The 27,274-nt window shown below is 30.6% G+C and overlaps 1 protein-coding gene across 1 annotated transcript in view; it reads left to right on the top strand.

Annotated features, from left to right (window-relative positions):
- Nucleotides 1-25,858, top strand: part of NCAM2 (neural cell adhesion molecule 2) — a 200,320-nt gene extending 174,462 nt beyond the window's left edge. The window contains exons 14-16 of the mRNA XM_061192956.1: nucleotides 17,810-18,014; nucleotides 23,614-23,733; nucleotides 25,747-25,858. Coding sequence (XP_061048939.1) covers nucleotides 17,810-18,014; nucleotides 23,614-23,733; nucleotides 25,747-25,858 — 437 coding nt within the window. The remainder of the gene's footprint in view (nucleotides 1-17,809; nucleotides 18,015-23,613; nucleotides 23,734-25,746) is intronic.
- The last annotated feature ends 1,416 nt before the right edge of the window (nucleotides 25,859-27,274 follow it).

The raw sequence follows: 27,274 nt of genomic DNA, 5'->3' as shown, positions 1-27,274 counted from the left end.
AATAATTAAAATTACAACTATGCATACTAGTTCATAGGTTATACAATTTGGGTTAATTTGAAAATCGTTATACAACAAACATTTTCTATTTAAGAATTCCCATTAATTATATTTAATTTAAATTAAAACTTAAATAAGGAAAGTTCCACAATGTTTTCAAGTCTGGACAGTTGGATTTATGGTTATTCATTTATATTGAACAAAATAGAATATGCAAGGGAGAATTAGGCCAGGTACTTTTGGATCTGGATGAGTACTTTCAGATACATGAAAAGTATTTTATTTATTCATATGGTATACCTACACTAAGAATGAAGGAATAAAATTTTTAGATTACAAATCATTTTAGATTACAAATCATTTTAGTAATTCAAGATGGATATTTACATCACCAATACAATAGTTAAGTGTGTTTGGACCTAGCTTTCAAAAATAGCTAATATTATAGATAATATTTTCAGTTTATAGTAGTTTTAACTAAGAAATATCTCTAGTCATGTAAAATTATCTGAAAATCTCCACCCATTTGTTTTTGTTTATGATATTTGCGGCATTAAGAGCTTTAAATAAATAAGCTGTTAGGACACTACCTAAATTAAATATTATCATTTATATATTTTTTAGCCCTTATGCATTAGGATTTCGCTCAATGAATAAAGATACAGGATCACGAAGTTCATACCTAAATGTGTCATTTTATGTATTTTATTATGTTTCAAATCTGTGAGGCACAATGTAATATCCTTTAAACCGCTTTTAAATAAGTACAAATTAAGTAGGCTTTCTCTTACTTGGTTTTATACCCTTTCATTCTTCCTTCCAATCATTTCTTCCTAATATTCTCTCCCTCCCACTCTCCTTCCCCCTATCCTCCCTCTCTCTCTTCCTTCCTCTCAATTTCTGGTCATGAATAAATACAATGCCTTTCTTCTATTCTTTTTCTGTTAATCTCTGTTAAATTGTAAAATTTCAGAATTTGTGATATGTATATATGTCACCAAACCTTCAACAAGGCTAATGCGTTGAATGGGTAGCTTAAATTTATATATTTCAAATGATTAGCGATATGAATATCCTACAAATGGCGCTGAAATAATTTCAATATAAATTGAAATTGGTAAAAACTCTATAAATTGGCTGATTATGTCATTTTTAAAAAGGAGTATTATTTAATCACTATCAACACTCGATCGTTAATCTTAGAATTCAGAAAATATTAACAGAGTAAATTTTAGGTCTTAACTAAAGAAAAAATATCTAATATCTAATTAACATATTCTTTTCCAAATCACCATCTAAACTAGAGTATTTTTCTAGAGTTAACATTTTTAATGTTTAAAAGTGGTAGTATCTCTCTTTACTACATGGTGCTTAAAAACTTGTTGTAATACATAAAAATTATAAAAGTAAGCGCATCTCAATATTTATGTAAGGGAATGGATTCATTAAGTATAAATCTAATTTAATTGTTCTGAAATAAAGCAGAGACGGGAGCTTAATGTCAATTCTTTGTTTTCCAAATACCTTTAGTTTCTTTATCTTACCTAAGATTATGAACCAGATAAACATCTTTTGTAGTCATCCTCCCCTCCTTCATGGCTTTAGCTAATTGGAAACCTAAAATACTTGTCCCTAAATATTACAGAAAGAGTGGATTATTCTATAACATCAATTTTTAGCTACTATTTAGCAAAATTGAAAAACAAAATATCCAAGGAAAGCACACATGTTCAAAAGTTCTTTTAGTATATCTGAGGTGATTTGAACTGCAGAAGATGTCCTCATGCCTTTGTTAGTAGACTATTATTTGACTTACTTTTTAAAGATATGCTCATTCAAGTGTAATTAAATTTCAAGTGTGAACCAATCTAATGTTGGTTGTATTAAGCCTAGATATATTGCAAAATTTCTTAATTTGTGTATGTTCAAATTAAATTCAGTTATTCTTTATCACTCCATTTTAAGTAATAGAAATATAGTTACACATTGCAAATATTGCATAATATTCATAGGTAGCATAGTTTTAAATTATACCATATTTATTTTATTTTATCTATGTACTAAATGGGACTACAAAATAAATCTCCAGCAAATCCTTTTTTTCCCTAAAAGCAAGCAATTAAAAATTACTGTTTTAAAGAACATCCGTAATTCATGAATTTCTTTCAAGAATATTTGTATCTCACATCTTACATTGATTTTATGTGTAACACTTCTGTTTTAAAGTGACTATTGCTGATCATTTTAATTGCATTTGTTTTCATCATAGCTTATTTTCTTGAAATAAAATGTACGTTATATATGTATTGTCCTCAGTATCATCTCTTATTTAAAATCCCTGACATAATATCCAGCACTATGTGTAATCCTATGCATGAGTTTCATAGTATATTAAATGTCATTTTATTTTCTGTATTTCTGTGTCTCCATTGTTGTAATAAAGAAAACTGAGGAAAACCTTTGTTATATGTGTTTTCTTTATTACTGGTAAAAACGTTTTCTGTCTTGTGTGTTTTCATTTCTAACTTGATCAGATTCAATATCTCAATGTAATAAACATATGATCATTGAGTGATTTCTCTTTCAGTTTAAATAATATATCATCAGCAGGCTCATATTGGAAAAATAATTTAGGAACAATACCAAATACTGTTACTTTTGTAGTAAACTAGTTCTAAGGTCTTCTTAGAAACTTTTATTACTAGTGGAGACCATAATAATCAGATGATATCTTAATAAAACACATTAATATAGTTAATCATTTAAATAATGTAATAATTGGAGAGTAGTCTCCTTTGCCAGCAAAAATTTATGAAAGCAGACAAAAATCCTTAAAGTGATTTTCTCCAATTCCTTTGGTTAACATATTACTATAATTCAGTTCGAGCACCATAAGAATAAAGTTGTAGAAAATCATTAAGGTTCTCAGTTCATCCACAGCCAAAGTATGAAACAAAAATGGCTTTGAAAGTTTACAAATAATAACAATAATATGAAAACAGAGCAGCTTCTACTTTTTAACATGTACTGTGATACACATTGCATGGAATGCCTTAAGTGCAATATTTCATTTACTATGAAGTAGCATTTCTCCCATATTTTAGATGAGAAAAGTGAGACCTAAAGAGGTTGAGGAATTTACATAGTGAAGAGTCACAGTTAGAACGGAGTTCCAGTGCCCTTTATAAAACATCATATTACTTTGTGTTTGTTTGTTTTAGCGCTGAACCTGGGTTCAAATGATAATTCTTTTTTATCTTAAGATTTTTTTGATGTGGACCATTTTTAAAGTCTTTATTTAATTTGTTACAATATTACTTCTGCTTTATGTTTTGGTTTTTTTCGCCCTGAGGCATGGGGGATCTTAGCTCCCTGACCAGGGATCGAACCTGGACCCCCTGCAGTGGAAGGTAAAGTCTTAACCACTGGACTGCCAGGGACGTCCCTCTGATGATAATTCTTTAATAAGTAAATTATTCAGTTATTTTTTATAAAGTGAAAAAAAACTGGTGGTTTAGACATGAATATATATTTCTCTTTGACAAACACAGTCAAGTGTTGCATTGCCAGTTAAAAATTAAATAGTGTAGAAATTACAAAAGGGAAAATATTCGTTTTCAAGATTTGCATTATTTTAAGGCACACTTAATCTTCCTTACTCTAGAACAGCCCTCTCCCAAATGTATGTCTTAATATATATACCACCCATTAAAAATGTTTGCATACATTTCAAAGTGAAAATTTTCATATAATATCTATACGTTGTTATAATATTGAACTTCTTTCAATTGATACATTAGTTACAGAAGTTTTATATATTGGGAGAGAGAGAAAGGTAAACTGATTTTTTCTGTTGTTCTTGTTTTTATTTTTCCTGAAGCTCCTTAACAATGATACGGTATCAAATGGGAACTATCTGGGGATGGTTGGAAATTTTCATGGTGACTGTCACAGTATTATATTACTTTGTTAGCTTTATATTACTTTGTTGTTTGGGGCCACTGTGAGGAAACTAAAGAGATTTGAGAAAATTTATTCTAATATTCTAATCAAACACCATTATTTTATTATATCAACAATCTGAGGATCAGAGAAGAAGGATGACTAATCATTGACATAGTCAAGTAACTTACACCCTCAGTTTTCCTCATATGTTTGTTTTATCAAATTACACTGAATCAAAGAAGGCATACCTAAATCTCTTGTCTATCATTTATATGGTCTTATATCTTTAACCTAGTTTCTTTGATTTCTTCTTGATTGAACCATAGAAAAAACTTTGTGGCAAAGGAAGGGCTGTGTATTCACCAACTACCATTCCTTTGAGTAGTCATGATACTTCTCTTAAGCAGCTGTTATGGTTCTCAGGTCAACTTGTACGTATAGCTGCATTCCCAAGATCAGTGTAATAAACTCACAGTGAGTTTATAGCCTTCAAAGAATATCAAGTTAAATTTTATTATTTTCTGATTTTTACACATTGCCTGAAAACCCTTTATAAAATGACTTTATTGATATTTTTGTAGAAACAAATGATATTTAATTAATATAAAATAATATTTTTAGTTACTATCTAATAAAAACCAAAATAAATATTTCCATTTCAGCATCTATCTTTTTCAGTTTAAGAAATCATACTAAACAGTTCAATACATAATTTGCATAGTGGCTATATGCTTGCTTCTCTACTGATTTCTCATATATTATTACAAAGAGAAATATTAAATTATTTTAAAAGTCCTATTAAAATGTAGCCTTTTTGTTCTGTTTAAATGTGGCTAAAACAAAACTAAAAATTATCTCTTCAAATTAGCATTTCTGTTTTGAAGAATCTCTGAATGACAAACTTCAATTTGCTGTTGTTTCTATATAATTTTACCACGGCTAAACTGGATATGTATGTTACATGGAAGATTAAAGGCAAAACTCACTGATGCTCTTGAAAAATGACAGGAAAAATATTCTAATTCTTGGTGCTTATTGGTGGAAAACAGAAAACAATTTATTGGATTTTCGTATGCTATCCTGAGACTTATTGTTCCATCAAATGGCTCAGACATGAAGGAAAGTTTACTTAAGGAAATAGAAATATTTCTCTACAGCAGGGTCCAGTATGGTTCATTGGTGGATTTCTTCATACAGAAACAGGTAGCTGAAAATAATTGACTTGCCTGTGTGTTACTCATGACTTAATATGTCATCTTTTTTTAGCACTTATGAATATTGTACTTTTGGACACTCTTAGTTGATTCAGGCACGTTAGCCAGTCCCATGAAGATTTTAAAGATACTAACTTTGTTTGGTTTTTTTTTTTTTTTTGCTCTTAAATATGCTCTATTTTTTCGAGCAGTTCCAAGTGTGCGCCAAAATTGAGAGGAATGTACAGAGTTCTTATATACTTCCAATCCCGATGTATGCATAACCTCCCCCATTATTAACATGCAGAATGGTACATTTGTTACCATCAATGAGTCTACATTGACACACCATTTTTACCCAGAGTTCATAATTTGCATTAAGGTTCACTCTTGGTGTTGCACATTCTGTGGGTTTTGATGAATGTATAATGACATGCATCCACCATTATAGTGTCATACAAAATAGTTCCAATGCCCTAAAAGTCCTCTGTGCTCTGCCTGCCTCTTTATCTCTCCCTCTCTCCTAATCCCTGGCAACCTCTGATCTTTATAACTGTCTTCATAATTTTGCTTTTTCCACAGTGTCATATAGTTGGAATCATACAGTAAGTAGTCTTTTCAGATTGGCTTGTTTCACTTAGTAATATGCCTTTAAAGTTCCTCCATGTCTTCTCATGATGTTATGGCTCATTTCTTTTTAGCATTGAATGATATTCCATTGCCCGGATGTCTCATGTTTTATCCATTCACCAAATGAATAATATCTTGCCTCTATTTTTCTTAAGTGAAAATCTACATTTCTATTTTATGGTTGATGGTATACAATATATTCATTCAGATGCAGTGGGTAATAATATATAAGTGACCCTACATGTTTAGAATGTTTAGTTTTAATAATGTAATGTAATTTTTTATTTAACCCCAATGCAGAAATTGAAGTTTCTAAGACACAATAAAGTGAGTGTGTAAAAACAGAAATTTTGTAAACCTAATGTTATAAATTCCTTAGAAAATAATACCCTCCATATATTTGTTCACATTTTCCATTTATTGTCTTATACATTTATAAAATTCAAAGGTATGTATATTTAAGAATTTTATAATAAATAGGTAAACAGTTTGGAATTTCAACAAGCAGTTTGTAAAATATCAGTTGTAGTTTAATCTTATATGGGTGTAATTCAATTTTATAATATAGTCTTTAAAAAAAAGGATTTTCTGTTTGTGCAGAGAAAATTTAATTTCCTTTTTTTTAAATATATGGAATAGCCTTTTAATATTAACAGAAAAAAATGAAACTGGCCAGTTAATGGTTGAAACAAGGACCTAAAATTTAAACTATTCAATTTTTTAACACTGGCCAATATCTGTTTTGATCATATTCACTTCAATCTAAGAAGCTCCCTTTCCTACTAACCAATAAAAATTTCATTATCTTATGGGAAATAACTAAATCATTTCCACCATAGCGAACTGAACATATACCATAAGATTTAAACTGCATATGGAGAAAGTATACAGTTAGTGAGGTGAGAATAAACTTCAAATGTATCAGTTTGAATAATTATCACATATAAAAATATTTTATATCTCTTTATCCCATTTTTTTGACAGGGTTTTGTGACAAGTGTTCTCCATTCCAACATACTTAGCAATTTGAAATGTCAGTGTAGATAAGAGCCTAGATATTCTGCTGTGCAAGGACTTTAGATATTTCACAATTTCCCACAATTTATAGTTGCACCAGATTTGTAACAACAATTATTAAAAACGTTCATTTCTAAGTTTTCAGTTATTTGAAACATTTATCAAAAAAGTGCTGTTATCTACAATACTATTTCTTTTTAGCCAACTTTTTTTTAAATAACACAGTTTATTTTATTTAATTTCCTTTCTTACATTAAACTGTTACTTTACCTCATACTGAAATTTGACAAGGTTCTATCAACATTCCCATAGAAGAATAATAATTTTATATTCTGGATTATTCACTTTTTACAAGGAATTGTTTTAAAAAGATTGATACTAAAACCTTAAGGGGGATTGGGTGGATATTAATAATAAAAAAAAATAAAGGTGAAAATTATCAACCACTTGAAATGTCATTCCATTTAGAAGTATATAGAATCATTATACTAATTATAAATATATTTTATATAAATTTATAGTATTAGTGTCTATTTTTGAAATATATTAGTAGACAAATTGTCTAATGTTAATTCAATCACTAATCACATATAAGAGACTGAGTCTATTTCCTAGCTTCTTAAATCTAAACATCAAGCAGGGATTGACATGTCTACATGTATTATGGAAATGGGTATGGAATCAGAGACAGGGAAGACTGGACAGATATTTTACAGCCATAGCCCAGGCCTCTATCAGCTCGCTCCTAACCATTGCAACAGGCTCTATTTCCCTATGTATCTCTAGCAACACCCTACCGTCTTTTAGGAAAAGATCACAGTTAGGTTTTGTTGTTAGTGGTGTTTATTTATTTTGTTTTTGTTTATTTATTTGTTTATTCAATTGCAGGGTCCATTCTTTTTAACCTCATCATTTATCACTTAATCAACATCCTCCACCAGTTACCCCCAATATCATATCTCTAATATCCATAAATATCTGTTAATTTCAAAATATACTGTATTATCTCATACATCTCCATCTTTGCTCACACCATGTTCTGGCTGAAAGGGAGTTGTCATCAGATAGAAAGCTTCTTATTCTTCAACATCATCTTAGAATTTATCTTCTCTATCATGCCTTCCTTAACCACTAACCATCAACTTACATGCTTCTTCCACCTATTTGCTCAGGTCACATTATTTTTCACCACTAGGAAAGCATTCGACTGTACATGTCTTACTCACCCTTCTCAATACATTAAGAACTCCCCGAGAAGAGAGTCCTTTTCCTTTTTGTTATTTTATTCTCACAACTGCTTGACAAAGTTGTTTAATTACATTGTGATAAATTGAAGGGTGATTATATGACTTTGACCAATTTATCCCTGGGCAAAAAGATCACTTTTGTAATATAAAGGACTAGATGATATTTTGAAAAGATATTTAACTTATAACCCCACCTTTGTAAACAAACATATATAGAAAAAGACACTTTTAGAAAAAAAGTATAGGGTTTTACAATTATTAATGTCATTTATATAATATACATGTTTATAATTCCCTTTCCATTACTAAACCAATTATCTTCACTTAGCTACTTTTTATTCCCCCAAATCAGATATTTAGTTTAAAAAAAAGTCAGGTTTATCAGTGCTACCTCCTGACCCCATCTTGTTCCAAAGAATACCTCTTAGTAGGGAGAAGTGACTTGAAGGGAAATTTTGTATTAACATTGTCTTTATATTAAAAAATTAGTTATACATGTAAAGTCATTTTGACAAAAAAATCAAAATGACTAGAGAATAGAGACACAGTAGTAAGGAATAGGTGAAGTAAAATGCAATCTTCACCCCATCCCCAAATAATAGGGTTGTATGAAAAGAAATTTGGAAGTAAGCAATAAACTGTCTACATCAATATTGTTTAACTGAGTACACACAGAAAAGACATGACCTCCTTTTTAAGATGTACCAAAAATAGCCTGAAGATTTTAAACATATATAAACAATAGCACAAGGCTTTATTGATATATCTGAATAATGTTGAAAAATTATTGGTCAATTTTACTTATATCTTTTGAAATCTGAAAATTTTAAATTCCTAAATGAATGTGTGGATACTACAAAGAGTTTTATCAAAGAACCAGAAAGCTAGAAAATCACATACAATGAACTTCCACATAAGTATTAATCTCCAGCATGACTTTTATAATTTGTTTCTAGCTATCTAAAGAGCTCCAATGAACTCAATACATATTCATTTAAAACACAGCTAATTACCTCTGTGTGATCCTAAAAACTAAAAATCCCTCAGACAGGTCACAAAGCACTTATAAATTGATGTAATTACATATAAGTATGTACTTTTCTCAAGATTCTAACAGTTCTGATTTTTAATATATTTTTTAAGATTTTTCATTTTAGGGCTTCCCTGGTGGCACAGTGGTTAAGAATCCGCCTGCCAATGCAGAAGACAGGTTCGAGCCCTGTGTCCGGGAAGATCCCACATGCCGCGGAGCAACTAAGCCCGTGCGCCACAACTCCTGAGCCTGCGCTCTAGAGCCTGCGAGCCACAACTACTGAAGCCCGCGCGCCTAGAGCCCGTGCTCCACAACAAGAGAAGCCACCGCAATGAGAAGCCAGCTCGCAGCAACGAAGACCCAACACAGCCAAAAAAAAAAAAAAAAAAAAATTAAATTAAAATAAAATAAAAGATTTTTCATTTTAAAATTCCAATATTCTTTTCCCAAAATGCAATCCTTTATAAAAGACCCTGCAGTTTTCTCTTCACTGATGACAATACTCTTCACAGCCATCACAGATTTACTAGCATTATGTACTTTTTTCTTTAAATTGTTCACTGAAAAACATGTGAGATTACACATTGTACCCACACAGTTTTCATACAGTTAGTTCAGTAAACAATTAAATATCTGAATAAAATGAACATAAATGCACCTAAAAATTTGCTAATAAGTGCATTTTGTCAGAAAGCTGAATGATGTAAATGCTTTATCTCATAAATACTATGAGTTGTCCAAAAGGAAACCGATATTTCAGAGTAAAAGATTTGAACACAAAGAAAGTACACTCTTGATTTAGGAAGGAGACTTTGATCCACTCTGTAATAATCTTTTGAGAGTTTTAATCTTATTTTTTACTTAAATGAAGATGAATGTGCCTAAAATATTGTGCAAAATAACCACCACAATAAACGTAACAATAAAGATAACCAAAAACCTAAAAATTAATGGTGAGCTAAAGAGGACAAAATGAATTATAGAAGAAAAGAATACCAAAATATATGTATGGATATTCTTGTCCCCAAACTGAGCAAAAGTCAATGTCACCTGTCAGAGACAATAAGAGCATTATGAATAATTATCTTTTTGTCATTCATTTTAACATCAGTCTTTCAAAGTTCAAAAAAAAGATTTTAATTTGACATGTAGAAGTAAGGGAGGGACCAAAAAATAAATTATGATATGAATAATTAATAAATTAAAAAAGAATGATATTAAACTAAAATTTTCTTGAGTTCTGGTCACAGTGGAACGCACATCTAAAACTAGAAGAATGAAAATATACTTAAACCTTAGGCCTTAATGAAGTGTGTTTATCAAAAACAATAAAAAACACTTGTAAAATATAAACATGTATTTACAGTTATTTTATGCATCCTAGTTCATGTATGCTAGCAATATTCAAATATTTATACTTGCTAAAATCTAAGAAGGTTTTGGGTAAAAGAAGTTCTAATTTTTTAAAAGAAGATACTATAAACAAATGATGAGTAATGAGAGGTAGCTATAAACAAAGTGAGCATAAAGTAATATATGTACAGTGTCTTGGAATTCCCAAAGTACCCTTCATATATGATTCTCAAAGAATATTTTAGCTAGGATACATGGGAATTGTTATCCACATTTCATCAGTAATGAAATGGAATAAAATTATAATTATGATTTCGATATATCCGATTGTAGTGTGTAGGCCACAAAATGAGTGAACAATACCACGGTAGAGGTAAAAAATATTAGAATTTCCATCAATATTTATTTTATATCATTTTAATTTATTTTTGTATGTTTTGTAATTGTACATTGCAATTTTTTCAAAGGATCGATACATTGTAAAATACTTTTAAAAGAAAAACACATATCATAGGAGGAGAGACTCAATTTTTCTCTGGATGTATATGGGGAAGCAATAAAAAAAAAGGGGCTCGGATTGGAGGAAGAATATAAACTCCAATCATAGTTACTCTTGAGTTTGTTGTTTGAATTTTTTAAACATTTTGGATTAATGGAAAATGATATAATCCTCCTTGCTGATACAGTTTGCCATGATTTTCTCCTTCTTTCTATTTAATACAATTAAAGGGGCATTGACCAGACATTGGAAACCTCAGAAGTTCAAACATTTGTTTCAAACAAGCATGTTAAATATGAATGAAAATTGAATGGATCTTAGCACAGGGAGATCAGCTCGGTGCTTTGTGACCACCTAGAGGGATGGGATAGGGAGGGTGGGAGGGAGACACAAGAGGGAGGGGATATGGGGATATAAGTATACGTATAGCTGATTCACTTTGTTATACAGCAGAAACTAACACAACAATGTAAAGCAATTATACCTAATAAAGATGTTAAAAAAAAATGGAATGGATCCATCAATTCAGGGATTAACAGCAGTCACTATAAATGCTGGAGACCCATGGTCATGACATAGAAGAAAAATGTGGTATGTGGAGAAACGGAAAGAGTGGGACATTGCACTCAGTTTGTTATATCAGCAGTTTTCAACATTTCCCTCTTTAATAGTGAATTTTATAACATGATTGAATCAAAGTTTTCTTTGTTTTTTCTACTTGTGATTACACCTGCAGAAGTGATTTGAAAGTCATGTTGTTTCAAATATATAAAAGTAGATACTTGGAATCATTTTTCTAAAAACCTAAAATACATAAATATGGCACTTCTATGAATATGCCTGATTCCTCATTTAGTATAACTGAGAAAAGACTATCAATCCTAAAGACAAATCATACCTAATTTAGGTTCTGTTTAGCAGGTCAAGTATTCCCCGTAGGAAATAGAAAGTCTCATAAATGTGACTTTTCTCTACACAGCTCCTCAGGGTTGGAAAATATTATTTTCTTTCTTGACAAGTGGATTATGTCAAGGATTGTAAAGCCTGCAGCTTCATCTATGCTGGGGGAATATTGTGATTATACTTCATTTTCACTATCCCCACTGTTTTTAAAGCTGTAAAGTTTATCAAAATTTTAAAGCTTTTAAAAATATTTTTTTTCTGTTGACATAGTCTAGACCCTAGTCTCATTTCTACACTTTGGCTCTTTTTATTATATTTTCCTATTCTTTGTTGATTTGGGGGTTCCTAGGAAAAATATCACAGAACATTAATTTATCAATTTAAGATAATTTCCAAGTATATAAGTGGCAAGTGATTTTGGAAAACAGCTGTCTAACATAACACAACAAGAAACTGTGAAATCTTTAGTTGGTTTTTAAATTAGTGCAATACACTTTCTTTTAAAAGTATGTATTACTCTAGAGCGTACCTTTTATAGTGCATGGAGATTACCATAATTTTAGAAGCTATTACTATTAAATCTAGGCCCTTCTTAATCTAAAAATCTTACCCTTTTATTCCTTTGTTGTGTTTTGGGGAATCCAATGAATGAAATGAAATTTGGGGAACTTATGCTTCATAAGTCAAATGGGACTTAAATAGCTGTATGATAAGCCCAAAGACGTATGTTAATTTTTAACTTATTTTAGTACGTATCAGGAAACCCCTCTAATACTGCACTAATTTTGTAGCACTCAATAAATGTTTGTGAAGCCTAAGTGAATAAATAGTCCTTTAAAAAAGTAATGAAACTGTGTAGACACAAAAGTCTTTAGATAACCCAGATGTTTGATTTTAAAGTAGTTGAGTGGCTGACCATTACTGCTTAGATGGAGCTCAAATGCAGAAAGCTGTCTGCTTCATCTTTCCACATAGGATGAACCGTACGTGTGTATAGATTTATACCTAGGTTTTCCAGAAATCATTTGATATTTGAAAATGTGTTACACTAGGCAGAAGGAAGGAAGAATGTATAAACGGGGGACAAATAGACCTACCTCTATTGTGGAAGGGTATAGTATCTAGTTAATGTCATGATGAACACCAAAAAGGGCTTTTCTTGTTATCTTTTATACACTTAAACTCACTGTATTTAGCAATATCGCTTATGAAAATAACTACCACTATTTTGGGAGCAACAACCAAATCTCCATTTTAGGACGCTTTAAATTAAGAAAAAAGTTTTTTCTCCGTATCTTTATCACAACTTTCCACATCTAAAAGTAATTCTCAAACTATAGAAAAAGAGTTAACTAAAAAACTGAACTACTTAAGGAGTCAGAAAGCAATGCTACTTTTATAAATTGTAGTGGTTTTTGAAAAACTAGTATAAGCATAGTATATTTCATGGAAAATTAATGCAGTGTTTTGGCAATGAGTTAATTTCTGCAACAGAAACATTAAAACACATGCATACGACAGATTTGAAATGAAGTTTTTTTTCTTGTTTTGATTTTAAATTTTGATGACTGTTAAATTGCAAGTACATAAAGCTCTGGGGATACATACTGGTTTAGTTAGCCAATTTTTAAATTTCACAGTGTGGGAGGTACAGATTGGAGGGAGATTGTAAAAACTCATTTAGACTGATTCTCATATTTGCTTTCAATAATAAAATATATACCTAAAAATAGATGTTTAAATTTTTGATTCCTAAATTATTTATTCTTATTCAATTCTAATATGAAATCCCTTTTCAAAAGAGCAATACAAAAGATCACTAAAATAGAAGCTGAAAATAAGAATTCAAGAAAAATACATAAAAGCAAGAAATAATTAGTTGCATAATTATACCTCATTTAAATAGTTGTTTTTCCACTAGTTGTATAGGAAAAGATGGATATTGACATTTTTATGCAAGCAAATTATACATTTTCATTTAGTCAATAAATTTTATTTCTATCTTTTGATTATTTGAAGCTGAGTATCCAGTACAAAATGTTGACTTGAACACAGGTATAAAACCAGGGAATTCCCTGGTGGTCTAGTGGTCAGGACTTGGCGCTTTCACTCCTGTGGTCCAGGTTCAACTCCTGGTTAGGGAACTAAGATCCCAGAAGCCATGTGGTGAGGCCAATATATTTATATAGAACCGGAAGCTAAATAGTCTTCATTTGTACAGATCTAATATTAAGGGTATTAAGGGTTGTCTTGTGACTTAGGTCACTGTACTCTCTGGACCTCATTTTTCTTATCTAGAAGATAGACCTGAAAATATTTTTGTTTAGGTAATGGAGTTTAATAAAAATTATATCATAAAACACATGTGTAAGTATTCTGGGAAACTGAAAAGATTAATTTAAAATCCTTTAAAAAATAAATTAATTAAATAAATAAAATCCTTTAAATGATTGCTATGCTCAGTTTCAATTTGTTAAGTAATTAAAACCATAATTTACTTATAAAGAAGGATTTTTTGTATGTCACTGAGGAAATAAATCATTGCTAGTCCCCAAATCCTAGTGATGTAATGTTACACATGATTATGACTTTGTGAAAAGTCCAAAGACAAATAAGTGAACTTTCACAATAGATTAAATTGGTGTCAAAAGAAAAAAAGAACAGAAAATTTAGCTTTTATAGTTATTATAGCCTAACTTCATGGGATATGAGAATGTGTGAGCATTTAAATACATTCTTAAGCTGAAATATTTTTTAAAAATCTTTCAAAAGAAAACGTAATTAAATATCTATAACATAAACCTATTCGACGTCCATGCCTATTCTATGCAATGACAAAAATATATTTGGTTTTTCATAAAAAATAACTTCTAGTAATCTTCCAAGATTGTAATCTTGTTTGTTAAGATTGTTAAGAAGGTATAATATTGTTTCTCTAGAAAAAAGTAATAGCTGTTTTAGCGTCAATATTCCCTTACTATAAGGTGCTTTACACATATAATGTCTCTAAGAGCTTTTTCTAACTTGGGAATGGAGCAGATCAATATACTGGTTTAATGCTAAAAAGGTCACGAATAAAATATTTATCATTTAAAAGCTAACTAGCTAAAACTAAGTCATTTTTTAAAACAGTGATCTTTTTCTCAGGAGAATAATCAATGCTTAACAAGAGATTCTGAAGGTTGCTGATGAAGAAATATATTTACTGGACTAATTTAACTTTAAATGGTCTATTTTTTTAAACAAAACCTCATTTCGCTAGAATTTTGTAATAATAATAATAATAATATAGTAATAATAATAATACTCGTTAAATTTTTACTTAGTGTTGGGCAAAAGTGTTCGAGGTGTTAAATACATTATTATATTCACAAAAATCTTTCCAACAGCCTCATGACTTAGTTTGTGGTGGTTGTTTTCCTAATTGTCCCCATTTCAATAAAGAGGCATCTCAGTCTTAGAGAAAAGTTAAATGACTCAACCAAGGATATATAGGAGTAAGTGATGGAACCAGGATTTTCTGACACCAGATCCAGTACATTTAAATACAAAGCAAGAGTCTTCACATTTTAAAAAGGTAAATGGGGATTTATATATTGGGACAGATATATCATAACTGAGTTGTGGTATTTATTGTCTAGAACTATGTTTGCATGTGAGAGGAACCTAAATGAAGTAAGAAAGAAGTGATTAAAGTTCAAATGTCATTTGACTCAATATATCCAGATGGGCTAAAGCTCAACTGGAGATGTATTTTCCTACTATTCTTGTCTGAGCTTTGGTTGTTGAATCATGTGAAGTACATCCAAAAGAACTACTTATGAACACTGTAAAACATATTTTTGCTTTACATATAATCAAAGATATTTCATAGCTGAGTTGTCTTCATTATATTGTAATAGTATATTCAGATGAGAATCATTTATATTTGAAAAAGGATAATGGAAGAAAATGCATAAAATGATTTTTTAAATCACTAAAAGAAATCCTGGTGTGCTTGATACATTATTTTTATAGCAGGAGGCACTAGATTTTTTTAAATTGTGCATATAGATACATCTTTGAAAATTATTAAATAATATTTAGAATCTCATTGTCCGTTTGTATATTGGAACTTTGCATAAAAAATGATACTAAATTTCCATGGCTGAAAAATATTTTTGTTTCTCTAGTCTTTCTTTAAAATGGGTTCATGTGATAACAGTTCTGTGGAAGCTAATAATTTCTCTGGATATGAGCTAGGCAATTTTTCTACACTAAAACCATCTAAATATCGTGTTAAACTTTGATAGGGGCAGGAGATTCTGAAAATGGCATGATAATTGTTTTTCCTCCACAACTGTCACGTGTTTATCACCTGTTTCTCATTATCGGAAATAAAATAATTATAACCAAAATCACACTTTTCTTGGGCATGTGAGTTCCAAGTTTTTTGATTCAGTGCTTAAAGAGTTCTTATGTGCAACATCATGGGGACACTGTAGAATATCTGTGTTCTAGCACAGGTGAACAACAAAGTTGCCTGGGTAAGTGCCAGGCACCATGTAACAAATAGAATGACTTTTATTAATCTATCTGCAAGCTCTGAGAGTGTTAAGAAATATAAATAACATGTATTTCCTGGAAAAAAATAAAATAAGTTTAGACATTAGACTCAGAAAAATAAACTAGGATTCAGACAAGTGTGACATATTCAAGACTGGCCTGTTAGTGGAAGATTCAACATAAGGACAGTTATATCAGTTCCTTTGGCTCACAATTTCTTCAGTCATGATTAAAATATATTGGACCTAACTTTAAAAATATGACGTACAAAATCTTTGTTTTACATATACATTTTTTTCGGAAGTGGTTTTCTCAAAACTCAGATTTGCATCTCTCCCTGTATCTGTCACTTGCGTTGCACGCCACTCACAGACTGAGCATGTGATTATGATGCTGAGTGAAAATTATATTTTATGATTAAAAATGATAATTATAATTTTATAATGTTACATAAGCAAATTTTAACATGATCATGTTGATCATTTTGAACAATTCTATAAAATTGTCGTATAATTCTCTTTTTTTCCCTCTAGATAACACAGTATCACCAGTTTAATCCTGTGTCTTTCCATTGTGCTCACTTTCCTATCTACGTTGTTATAGTTGTGTAATCTACCCTCATATTCGACTACAGGCATATAACGTTTGATTCATTTTTGCTGTACTAGCCACTCTTGCCATTTTTACTCTGTCAGTCAGCCTATTCCACCCTCTTTCATGAATTCCATGACTTTTGGAATTTCCTGCAACCATATGTCACAGAAAAGTGGCTCCCATCTTCCCCTACCTTTTCATGATATGACTTCAGAAAGGTCATAATTACCACAACTCTGTTAAAGTTTGCTTCTAGTCTAATATGATTTGTTAAAATATTAACTGGAAAAATACAAGTAAATCATTTATTCTGAAATGATGATTTTTTAAATATTTCTAGGCAGATATTTTAAAGAGCATTCTCTGTCAAAGCAAAATGCTCCAGCATCATTTGCAAGCCCAAGTCTTAAAACTAAAATGATTCCGTATAGAGCATTTATTTAACACTTCTCTTACAGGAGTTTTGACTATATTTTTTCTTTTAACAAAGTGATGATCTATTAATGGCTCTGACTTTCTGATAGAGTATAGTTAGGGTTATGATAAAATATTCATTATCTTCCCCAAAAGTAATCAAGAAGTATATGGAAAGAAGAGTTACTTAGGGTGTTTTTTCTAAAGAAAGTTTGTAAGAAATATTTCAAATCCTTAACATGTCAGTTGCTTAAAACATTGTTTGCAAACCAGACAATAGCTCCCAGCAATCATGAAATTGAAGTATGCTAATGAAGATATTTTTTCCTGTCTCTTAAGTTGAATATTTCTCGGATAAGATGATTTCTTTTTTTAAATAACTGTATAATCTTTTCTAATCTGGGATTTAATAAAATTATTTTCTTTTATTTTTAAGATACACTTTTTAATGGTCTTGGGCTTGGAGCGGTCATTGGTCTGGGAGTCGCTGCACTCTTGTTAATTCTTGTGGTAACAGACGTCAGCTGCTTCTTTATTCGACAATGTGGGTTATTGATGTGCATCACCAGGAGAATGTGCGGGAAGAAAAGTGGCTCCAGTGGTAAAAGTAAAGAACTTGAAGAAGGAAAAGCTGCATACCTGTGAGTATCAGACATCTGCATCAAAGTAATTATAGACTCTTTGTATATCACTACAAAGAGCTCAAAATTTATGTTTTCTTCATGCAAAAATTAGAGTGAAATGCAAAAAGCTTTCCATATTAGCATCATCTTCAAAAGTTCTCTCATGTTCCTACCCAGACAACCCACATTATTCCAGGCAACTCCCCCTGCCCCAGGCAACTAATAATCTGATTTTTTTTATCATAGACCATTTTTAGCTCTTATAAAGCTTGATATAGTTTCCTACAATGTGTATTTTTTTGTGTCTGCCTTCTTTCACTCAGCATAATGTTTTAGAATTCATTCATGATGTTCTGTGTGTCAACAATTCATTTCATTTTATTGTTGAGTCATTTCTATTCATTTCTGATACATACATTTGGGCGTGTACGGTCTCATACATTATTTTCTAGGCTTAGGGATATAGGAGAATCCATTTTGCATGGCCACGTTGTTTTGTTTTGTTTTTATATTGTTTTTTTGGTTTTGTTTCTCCAAAGCCCATTTCAATCTTTCTAGGCAATTTGTCTATGACCATTTTTCATGGATATTCTGTAAGGAATATTTTCACTTCATGGGATAATAACTTAAATAGTATACATTTTCAATTAAAAAATTACGTTAAATATTACAATCAAAATGTCACCTGCTTACTTGTTGGACATAGCACATAGCAAAGAACAAACAGAAATTAGGCTCTACTTCATGCTTGAAAGAGATATTAATGTATGACATAGTAAATATAGTGGAAACAATTCACTATTCAATATCTCTTGCTTTCCTCACAGAAACATATTGTACTTCCTAATAACTTGCTGTACTTTTAAATTGTCTTGTTAACTAAATAAACATATCACCAATTTTAGTTTTAGTTACTTTTTCACATATCAAGAAAACAATGTACTATATAACATAATTATACATATATACATATGATATATATATGCACACATTGACTCAAAACTGAATTTTATATATCTTCATTCTTGCTTTGCTATTAACTAAATGGAATAAATTCTAGGTAACAAGCACTTCTATACAATCTAGGGATAAAGTGGTGAACAAAACAAACAAGAACTTTGTTCACATGGAATTCATGTTTCAATGTAGGAAGACAGATAATCAACACTAAAATTGAAGATGTCTGGTAGTGATAAGCACTAAGAAAAATGAAAAACAGAATGACAATTGTTACTAGAGTTTGGGTCATTAAAGACCTCTCCAGGGAGGTGAAACTTAGGCTGAAGAGTGAGTGATAAAGAGCCAGAAATATAATAATCAAAGAGAGGAACGTTCTAAGCAACGTAACAATAAATACAAAGGCCATTAAGTCAGGAATGAGCTTGTTACTTAAAGGCCAAATGGATCTGAGTGGAATGAGGCAGGGAAAGAGAGTGGTACCAATCAGGTGGGAGAATTATCTGAGTACAAAAGTATTAAACCTTCTTGGTCAAAGTAAGGAAATATTTTTAAAATAGAAAGTGACTAAAAGTTTTTTTTAACGGTTTATTTAGCTACTTGTGAAGAAAGATTACTGGAGGGTTGGTAGGTGAAAAGGAAAGATTTGGAATCAGGGAGATTGGAATCTTGAAATATTCCAGGTAGAAAATGATGGTCTTCTGTACCAAGCCAGTAGTACTATAGGCATATAAAAGTGTATAGCACCCAAATATAGATGAGGCAGAGTCAAGTACTGCTGACTGATTCAACTTTGGGGTGAAAGAAAGAGAGAAATCAAAAAGGACCTTCACTTTTTTGTCTTAATTAATTACAGAGATGTTGATGACCACGTGCAAAAAAATGAGGTACATCTAAGTTCTGCTGTTTGTTTTTATTTGACTTTATTAATTGGTAATTTATCCACCAACACTTTTGTTTGTAATTCCTGCCAAGTTTAATTAACCTTAAAGACTTGGAAAGATGAAAACACATGATTCATTCCATGCTTGTTGTCTATCATAGGTTTTTAAATCACAATTTCCTCTGCCTTAGGAAAACAGTTTTCAACTCTTCTTCAAAAATTCATTATTCAAATTGGAAAAAAAAAATATAAAACCTCAATGAGAAATAGAACATAACTGATTTGATTAATTGGATATATACTAGCTTCTAAATATGACCCCAAGCATTCTAAGACTAGTCCTTTCATGTTATCACAAGTTATAAGACTGTGTAGATTTCTTACAAAACACATTAATTAAACACTTAGAGCATTCTTATTTAAAGAATGTTATAGTGCAGAAAAAAAGATAAATTAAAGTCAATGGCATACAGGATGGCATTGTGTAAAGTCCTAGAATATTCCATTATTTGGCTTTCAATGTAAATTAACATTTATCTTGAATTCTCATAGTTTATGTTATAAAATGGTTAAAGATTACTATTTTACCAAACTTTATGTATACTCTTATTTACCCAAGCATTAATTTGCAATAGCAAATATTTATTGAACACCTAGATAACCAGGCACTATCTAAGCTCCAGAGATACAACTGTGAGGAAGCAAACTAGTCCCTGCCATCATCTAGTTACTGTCATGGGAAACACATTTCGATTAAAAAACAATCAAATGGATAAATAAATAGGAAATTTCTGTTGTAAATACTACTTTTCAAAAAAGAATGAATTGACTTAATCAGACTTAGCTGAGCAAGTTGTGAAAGAACTAAAATATAAAAAAGAATAGGAAGTAACTAGTCAAGTGTGTGTGTGTGTGTGTGTGTGTGTGTGTGTGTGTGTAAATGGCTTTTCAGCATGCAGAAAGAGGGATACATAGCTCTGGTCCCCTTTACTGCCACATGGGAGAAGGGAAATACCCAACTCAAGTCCACTCTAACTATCCTGTTCCACTTAAAGGGGGAAAAAAAATGAGAAAAAATTATGAAGTTCACAGTCCCGGGGCACAGACTCACTAAAAGACAGAGACCGAATCATGGGACTATGGAATGCATCCTCTTTACACCAAAATTTACCACCACATTACTAAAGACCTATATTTAGCAGTTCCTTCTAGCCAGTACATCATGTCCCACTATCAAGAAAAAATTACAAGGCACACTGAAGGCAAAAATCAGTTTGAAGAGGCGGAGCAAGCATCAGAGCCAGATTCGATAAGGCAGGGATGTTGGAATCATCAGACGAAGAATTTTTTTTTATGGTAAGAACTCTGATGGATAAAGTAGACAGCATGGAATAAGGGATGGGAAATGTAAGCAGAGGTGGAAATTCTAAGAAAGAATCTAAAAGAAATGCTAGAGATCAAAAACACCGTAACAGAAATGAAAAATCGCTTTGATCAGCTTATTAGCAAGACTAGACATGGCTGTGGAAAGAATCTTGAGAAGATCTTAACAGCAAATGTCAAAACTAAAAAGCAAACAAAAAAAAAGACTGAAAAAAAAAGAAAACAGAATATCTAATACTGTAGGACAACTACAAAAGGCTAAACACATGCACAAAAGGAATACCAGAAGAAGAGAGAAAGAAGAAGACACCAAGAAGGATAAAAATCAAAATAAAACACAAAAAACTACACCTAAGCATATAATTTTCAAACTACAGAAATTCAAAAATAAAGAAAAAATCATGAAAAAAGCTAGAGAAGCAAAGGTAAGAATTACACCTGCCTTCACACACCACACAAACATACACCTCCCCTCACACATACACACACTGATTTTTATATGTACATATGTATATATGTATGTGTGTGTGTGCAATTTTTCTCACATAACACTGCAGCTTCAAAATGTCCCATTTCAGTACACGAATTTCTGACTCTTTTTTAAAATAAATAAGTAGTATTCCATAGTATTATATATCATAGTGTATTTATCCACTTCTCTATTGTTAAAATTTAGATAAGACTTTCAATATCTTTATAATATTAAAGTATATTATGCTGTTTTGAACTTCGTTTTTACATCAATTTTAAAGATGTAAAAAGAGTTCTTCATTGTTGACTTCTAGATTTTCTTCAAAATTTTGTGTGTTTATGTGAGGAACCTACATACTCAAACAAAAGCAACAACATCACACCTGCCACCTGATCAAAGTGTTTTATTAGCCTTAATATTTTTCTTTTCAGGTCTCAACATTTGTGAGGTCTGTTAAATATTTGAGCCATTGTTGGGTTTTTGTTGTTTGCATTCTTTTAAATGTAATCCTAGTTTACTTGATTTTAAAGAACTAATTTCATCATCATATGATTATGAAACCACTACAGTATCAAATAGGATACACTCACTGCCCTAATATGACCAGTGCTTCACCATTACGTCCTGCCCTCACTCCCTCATTCTGAACCCCTGACAACCACTGATCTTTTTCCTGTCTCTATAGTTTTGTTTGGTTTTGCTTTGTTTTGTTTTGTTTTGTTGGAATTACACAGTATGTAACCTTTTCAGACTGGCTTATTTACCTTAGCAATATGCATTTAAAGTTCTTCTACGTCTTTCTTTGGCTTGAGAGTTCACTTCTCTTTATTGCTGAGTAGTATTCAACTGTATGGATGTACCACAGTTTGTTTATCCATTTACCTGTCGAAAGACATCTCAGTTTGTTCCAATTTTTGGCAATTATGAATAGAACTTCTGTACAGATTCATGCACAGATTTTTTTGTGGACATAAGTTTTCAGCTCATTTGGGTAAATACATAGGGCACAACTGTGGGATTATATGGTAAGACTATATTCCTGGGTAGTTGAAAACACCCATTCCTTCCTAATTTTTTTTCGTGTGCCGTATTTGTAATCTGTATGATGAGTACATCATTCTCAACCCTTATATCTCACTTGATTCTTTATCATCAGCAAATGGCTTCCTTGTTTTTCTTTCTTTTGTTTATTTTTTGTGCTACAAAACCTTGCAGTAAAATTTCTACTCACAATTATGATAAATTACACTTAATTTCAGATTTTAGACATCTAACAAAATGACATGGATAAGAAATTATAAGTGAAAATAATCATGCATATATGTTACAATATTGTTCTTTTTAAACTATTTTCTTGAAAACATAAATATATTAAATATAAGTCAATGGTTACATTATAGTTAAAATCATATAAATTCAGAGACATTTGAAACTAAACATATCTTATATATAAATTTTATCTTCCAGATTTTGATATAGAGGCAATGTTATTTTTCAAATACAACATGTTTTTATTTGATGTTATTTTTAAAATAAAAATATATATTTTAATGTGTATGGCTAATTAGGGGGAAGAAGCTACTTCATGTCATAACTTCTATTTAATGAAATAATTTTCATTTATTTTCCAAAAGAAACTGCATAATCAAATTGAAAATTTGAACTACTTTTGTGAAATATTTAACACAATTTTGATGAGGAAAAGAATTCTAGACAAAATGGAATTTCTTCTTTCTATTTTTTCTGAACAATATATGGTTAGATTAATTTAAATGGAAAAAAACTCTTAGTGGTATTCTTATTCTGACCAAGCTGGATCAGAATCCAGGGGTGGCAGGATTTTGTGAAGATTTTAACCATGTTCCATAATGCATCCTTTTTTACATTTCATAGGTAAGATTTCTTTTTCTTTATTTTTCTAGGAAAGATGGATCAAAAGAACCAATAGTGGAGATGAGAACAGAGGATGAAAGAATTACTAATCATGAAGATGGGAGCCCAGTAAATGAGCCAAATGAAACCACACCACTAACAGAACCTGAGTATGTAGCTTGAAATGCTTAATTATTCTTGGATAAGTATTTGTAAAGTGATGAACACATTATCATTATTTCTAGCACATATTGACAAATAACATCATTTTAAAAACAATGGTGTTTCTTCTTCAATGAAAGTACGTGTGAATATCTAAAATCCATTTTCTATTGAGATATTTCACATGAAGATTTTGTACCATCAGAGAAAAATCTCCTGTTCACAGATATATTCAGAAGTTTATGCAAAAATATCAAAATGATGCAAGCATGTCAAAAAGTTGGATTTTCCTACACTAATCTTATTGTTTAAGAAAGTGATACTTGCAGAATGTGATTGATTTTTACTAAAATAAAAATGTGTCAGAAAATTAGTTGTTGCTTTGAATATGAATATGACAGTCTAAAATAGAAATAGTGTGAAATAAACACATCTATACTCTTCCCTTCTGAAATCAGAAGTCTTTTCAATGAAGCAAAATATTACACAACAAAACAAATTCCTATCTATTAATTAACACTGACTATGATATAATGGTGTGTATGAAGACTAGTTAAGAAAATGCCCTTACATAGAACGGGCCATATTTTGAAACCAAACCAAACCAAAACAAGATGATTTAATAACTACTCTGGTTCTCAATTAAAGAAAAGAAATACTCACCATAAAAATAATAGCATTAACAGTAATCTTTAAAAATACAATTTAACATAAATATAAATAGTGAATAAATATATATGCAAAAGTACACCATCCAAGAATTAGTTGACAACACTGGTTAATTACAAATTTAATACATAGTTTTGTGAGTAAGAGATATATTAAGCATTATGCTAACCTCCCATTCAAACTCTAAATTTCTGTATATTTTGCTGCTAGAAATAACCCGTTGTTTTTATAATCCTTTATTATCAATGTTTTCAGTATTTGGGAATGGGAGAAAAGAACTCTGAATGTACTATTTATAACAAACATAAAAGAGAGCCTGCCCTAGTAGGTACAAAGTAGATGTTACTTCACTCCAGCAATGAAATAACTTACTTTCGATTGGTTAGTTTTCGCATAATAGCTTTGACTTTCAGAAGACATGGCTTTCTCTTCTCATTCAGAAACATAAAAGAAATTACAAATAAATCCCAGAGGAACTAGCATAGTAGCATTCACTACTCCATAAAATGGTGAGGCTGAAGTCACAGAGGTGAATTAGAATTCTATTTGTAACTTAATTTTTTTGATGTGAAAAAATTTTGTCAAAAGAGGAAATACTGCCTTCAAAACCATATGCACAAGATGTAATAATAAAGCATTGAGTTTAGGCTGGTAGAAAAAACTCTAGATCTTGATTTATTGTCATCATAGTATGATTTGTAAAGCTGTCTTAATATTAAGAAACAAAGGTTGTTATTGCTTCATAGGTTACAATTGGAAACTCAAAAAAGTGCTGTAAATATTACAAAAGTATCAAGAAAAAATAATAGTGAAAAGAGGTCAATTAAAGAAACATATATAATAAATATAAAAAAGTGGAAAAGTCCTGAAATATATCTATTTGCATTAAGTTCCAAAGAATATTACTAATTCACCCAGCTTTTGAATTTTATGTAACAGATATGGCAGCATCTGTTGATTGTTTTTACTTGAAAAACTGGAGTACTAGTAAATCAGCTAGTTAACATATAAAATTATTTTGGCTTTTTCATATTCCAAAACACCTCATTATATTTTTAATACGTCAGAGGGTTATTAAACCAAAGCCACCCTATAATGAACAATTTGGTGCATCCAAATCTGCAAATGAATTGTTTCATTCATTATTATTCATTACATCACATTTTTACAGTAGACAATATTGTATTATTATCTTTTAGATTATATTTCTGTCAATTTGATATTTAGCAAATCTGATTTTTTTCGTTCTAATAATTGTACTCTATTTCCTTCTACAAAACAATAACTTAAATGTTGAGATACCACTTAAAGTGCCTTAGCCAATTGTTTATTATTTTTCTATTCTCTTCCAGAAAATTACCTTTAAAAGAAGAAAATGGGAAAGAAGTCCTAAATCCAGAAACTATAGAAATTAAGGTTTCTAATGACATCATTCAATCAAAAGAAGACGACAGCAAAGCATAACACCAAGATCACAGAGTCTTTAACAACGAATGCTACAAAGAGCATTTACATTGCAGTGACCCTATGACCAAAACTATTCCATTGACCTTAGTTTCTTGGGAAACTTCTAGCTTGGAATAGCTTGTACACATATACATATGATCAAATACTCCTGCCCATGGTCCATTTCCTTTTGTTGTTGTGTTGTTGCTGTTGTTGTTTCTTTTGTTATGAATTTCAATATAGAGACCTGACCGGCACCAACTCTTGGGTATCAATTTGACTCTATGATTGAAGTACTGCAATTTATTATATGGATAAAGTGCTCTATTTCTTAAGAACTATATTTCATAACACAACCTCTCCACAAGAAGGGGTTTAAGGAAAAACAAACAAAACAAAATCTTTGTGAGTTAAATGTATAAGAAAGCCCTGCATGTTTTTTAATCCAATCTTGGGCAAATAGATTATTAAAGTGGATTTCAGTTTAAGATGAAAATGTTTAATAAAGGTTACACTTTTCATCCAGAGAATTTCAGGGAACTTAGGCTTGAAGGAGCCAGTTATCTTTAGCAGATGTTAAATATGAGAGAAACTTTGAAAAACTCTTTTTAAGTTATAATTACAATGCTACTTCAAAGTTGAATTTTTAATAGACTGAAGTGCCAGATCAAAATCATTACCCATTTAAATGAATATTAGTTGTGTGTAAAATTAGATTAGAAAGAGTCCATAAATCTCTATCTCTTATATATGCCATATTCACTCACAATGGATTACACACAAAGGAAATGTATTGCAAGTGAAAATAATATTGATTTCTGCCCTCAGCTTCAAATAAAGTAAATTGAAATGGGAACAATATCAATGTTGTCTCGATATACTTATAAATATGTGATTACCTTTTACTTTTTAAAATAATTTTATCAAAAATGAGTCTTTAGTGTTCAAATACTTTGAATCATATCCTCAGATACATTTTTGCCCATTGTTTTAGATAATCTTTGTTTAAAAATTCATTTTCCCAGTGTTATAGGTCAATCCTTATATGTAACTGGCTAATGGGAATTAAAATCCTTAGTGGTTAAATTATGGGGAAATTGACATTTAGACATTGCCATAAAAGTGTCAGTGATAAACAATTGAATTGCCACTATCTGTTTTTATTCTGGATGTTGTAGCTAGAAGTCATTTTAAGATTTTGATAAACAACTTGGGTTGAAGAAATTCCTTAACTATTCAACACAAACTTTCTAATGTCACTTATTAGTAATGTATACCAGAATAAAATATTTATTAACTTCCAAGCTATGCAAGCTCCCAGAGGTAAAAGGCTGAAACATGATTTTCACTTATATGTAAGGTAAAAAAAAATGTATTTATGATTATAAATATACATACCAATTGGGAGCAGGTTTTAGATTATTTCTTACCCTA

Source organism: Eubalaena glacialis, chromosome 6, assembly GCF_028564815.1.
Source record: "Eubalaena glacialis isolate mEubGla1 chromosome 6, mEubGla1.1.hap2.+ XY, whole genome shotgun sequence".
Taxonomy (NCBI): domain Eukaryota; kingdom Metazoa; phylum Chordata; class Mammalia; order Artiodactyla; family Balaenidae; genus Eubalaena; species Eubalaena glacialis.
This window is presented reverse-complemented; position numbering and strand designations above follow the sequence as displayed.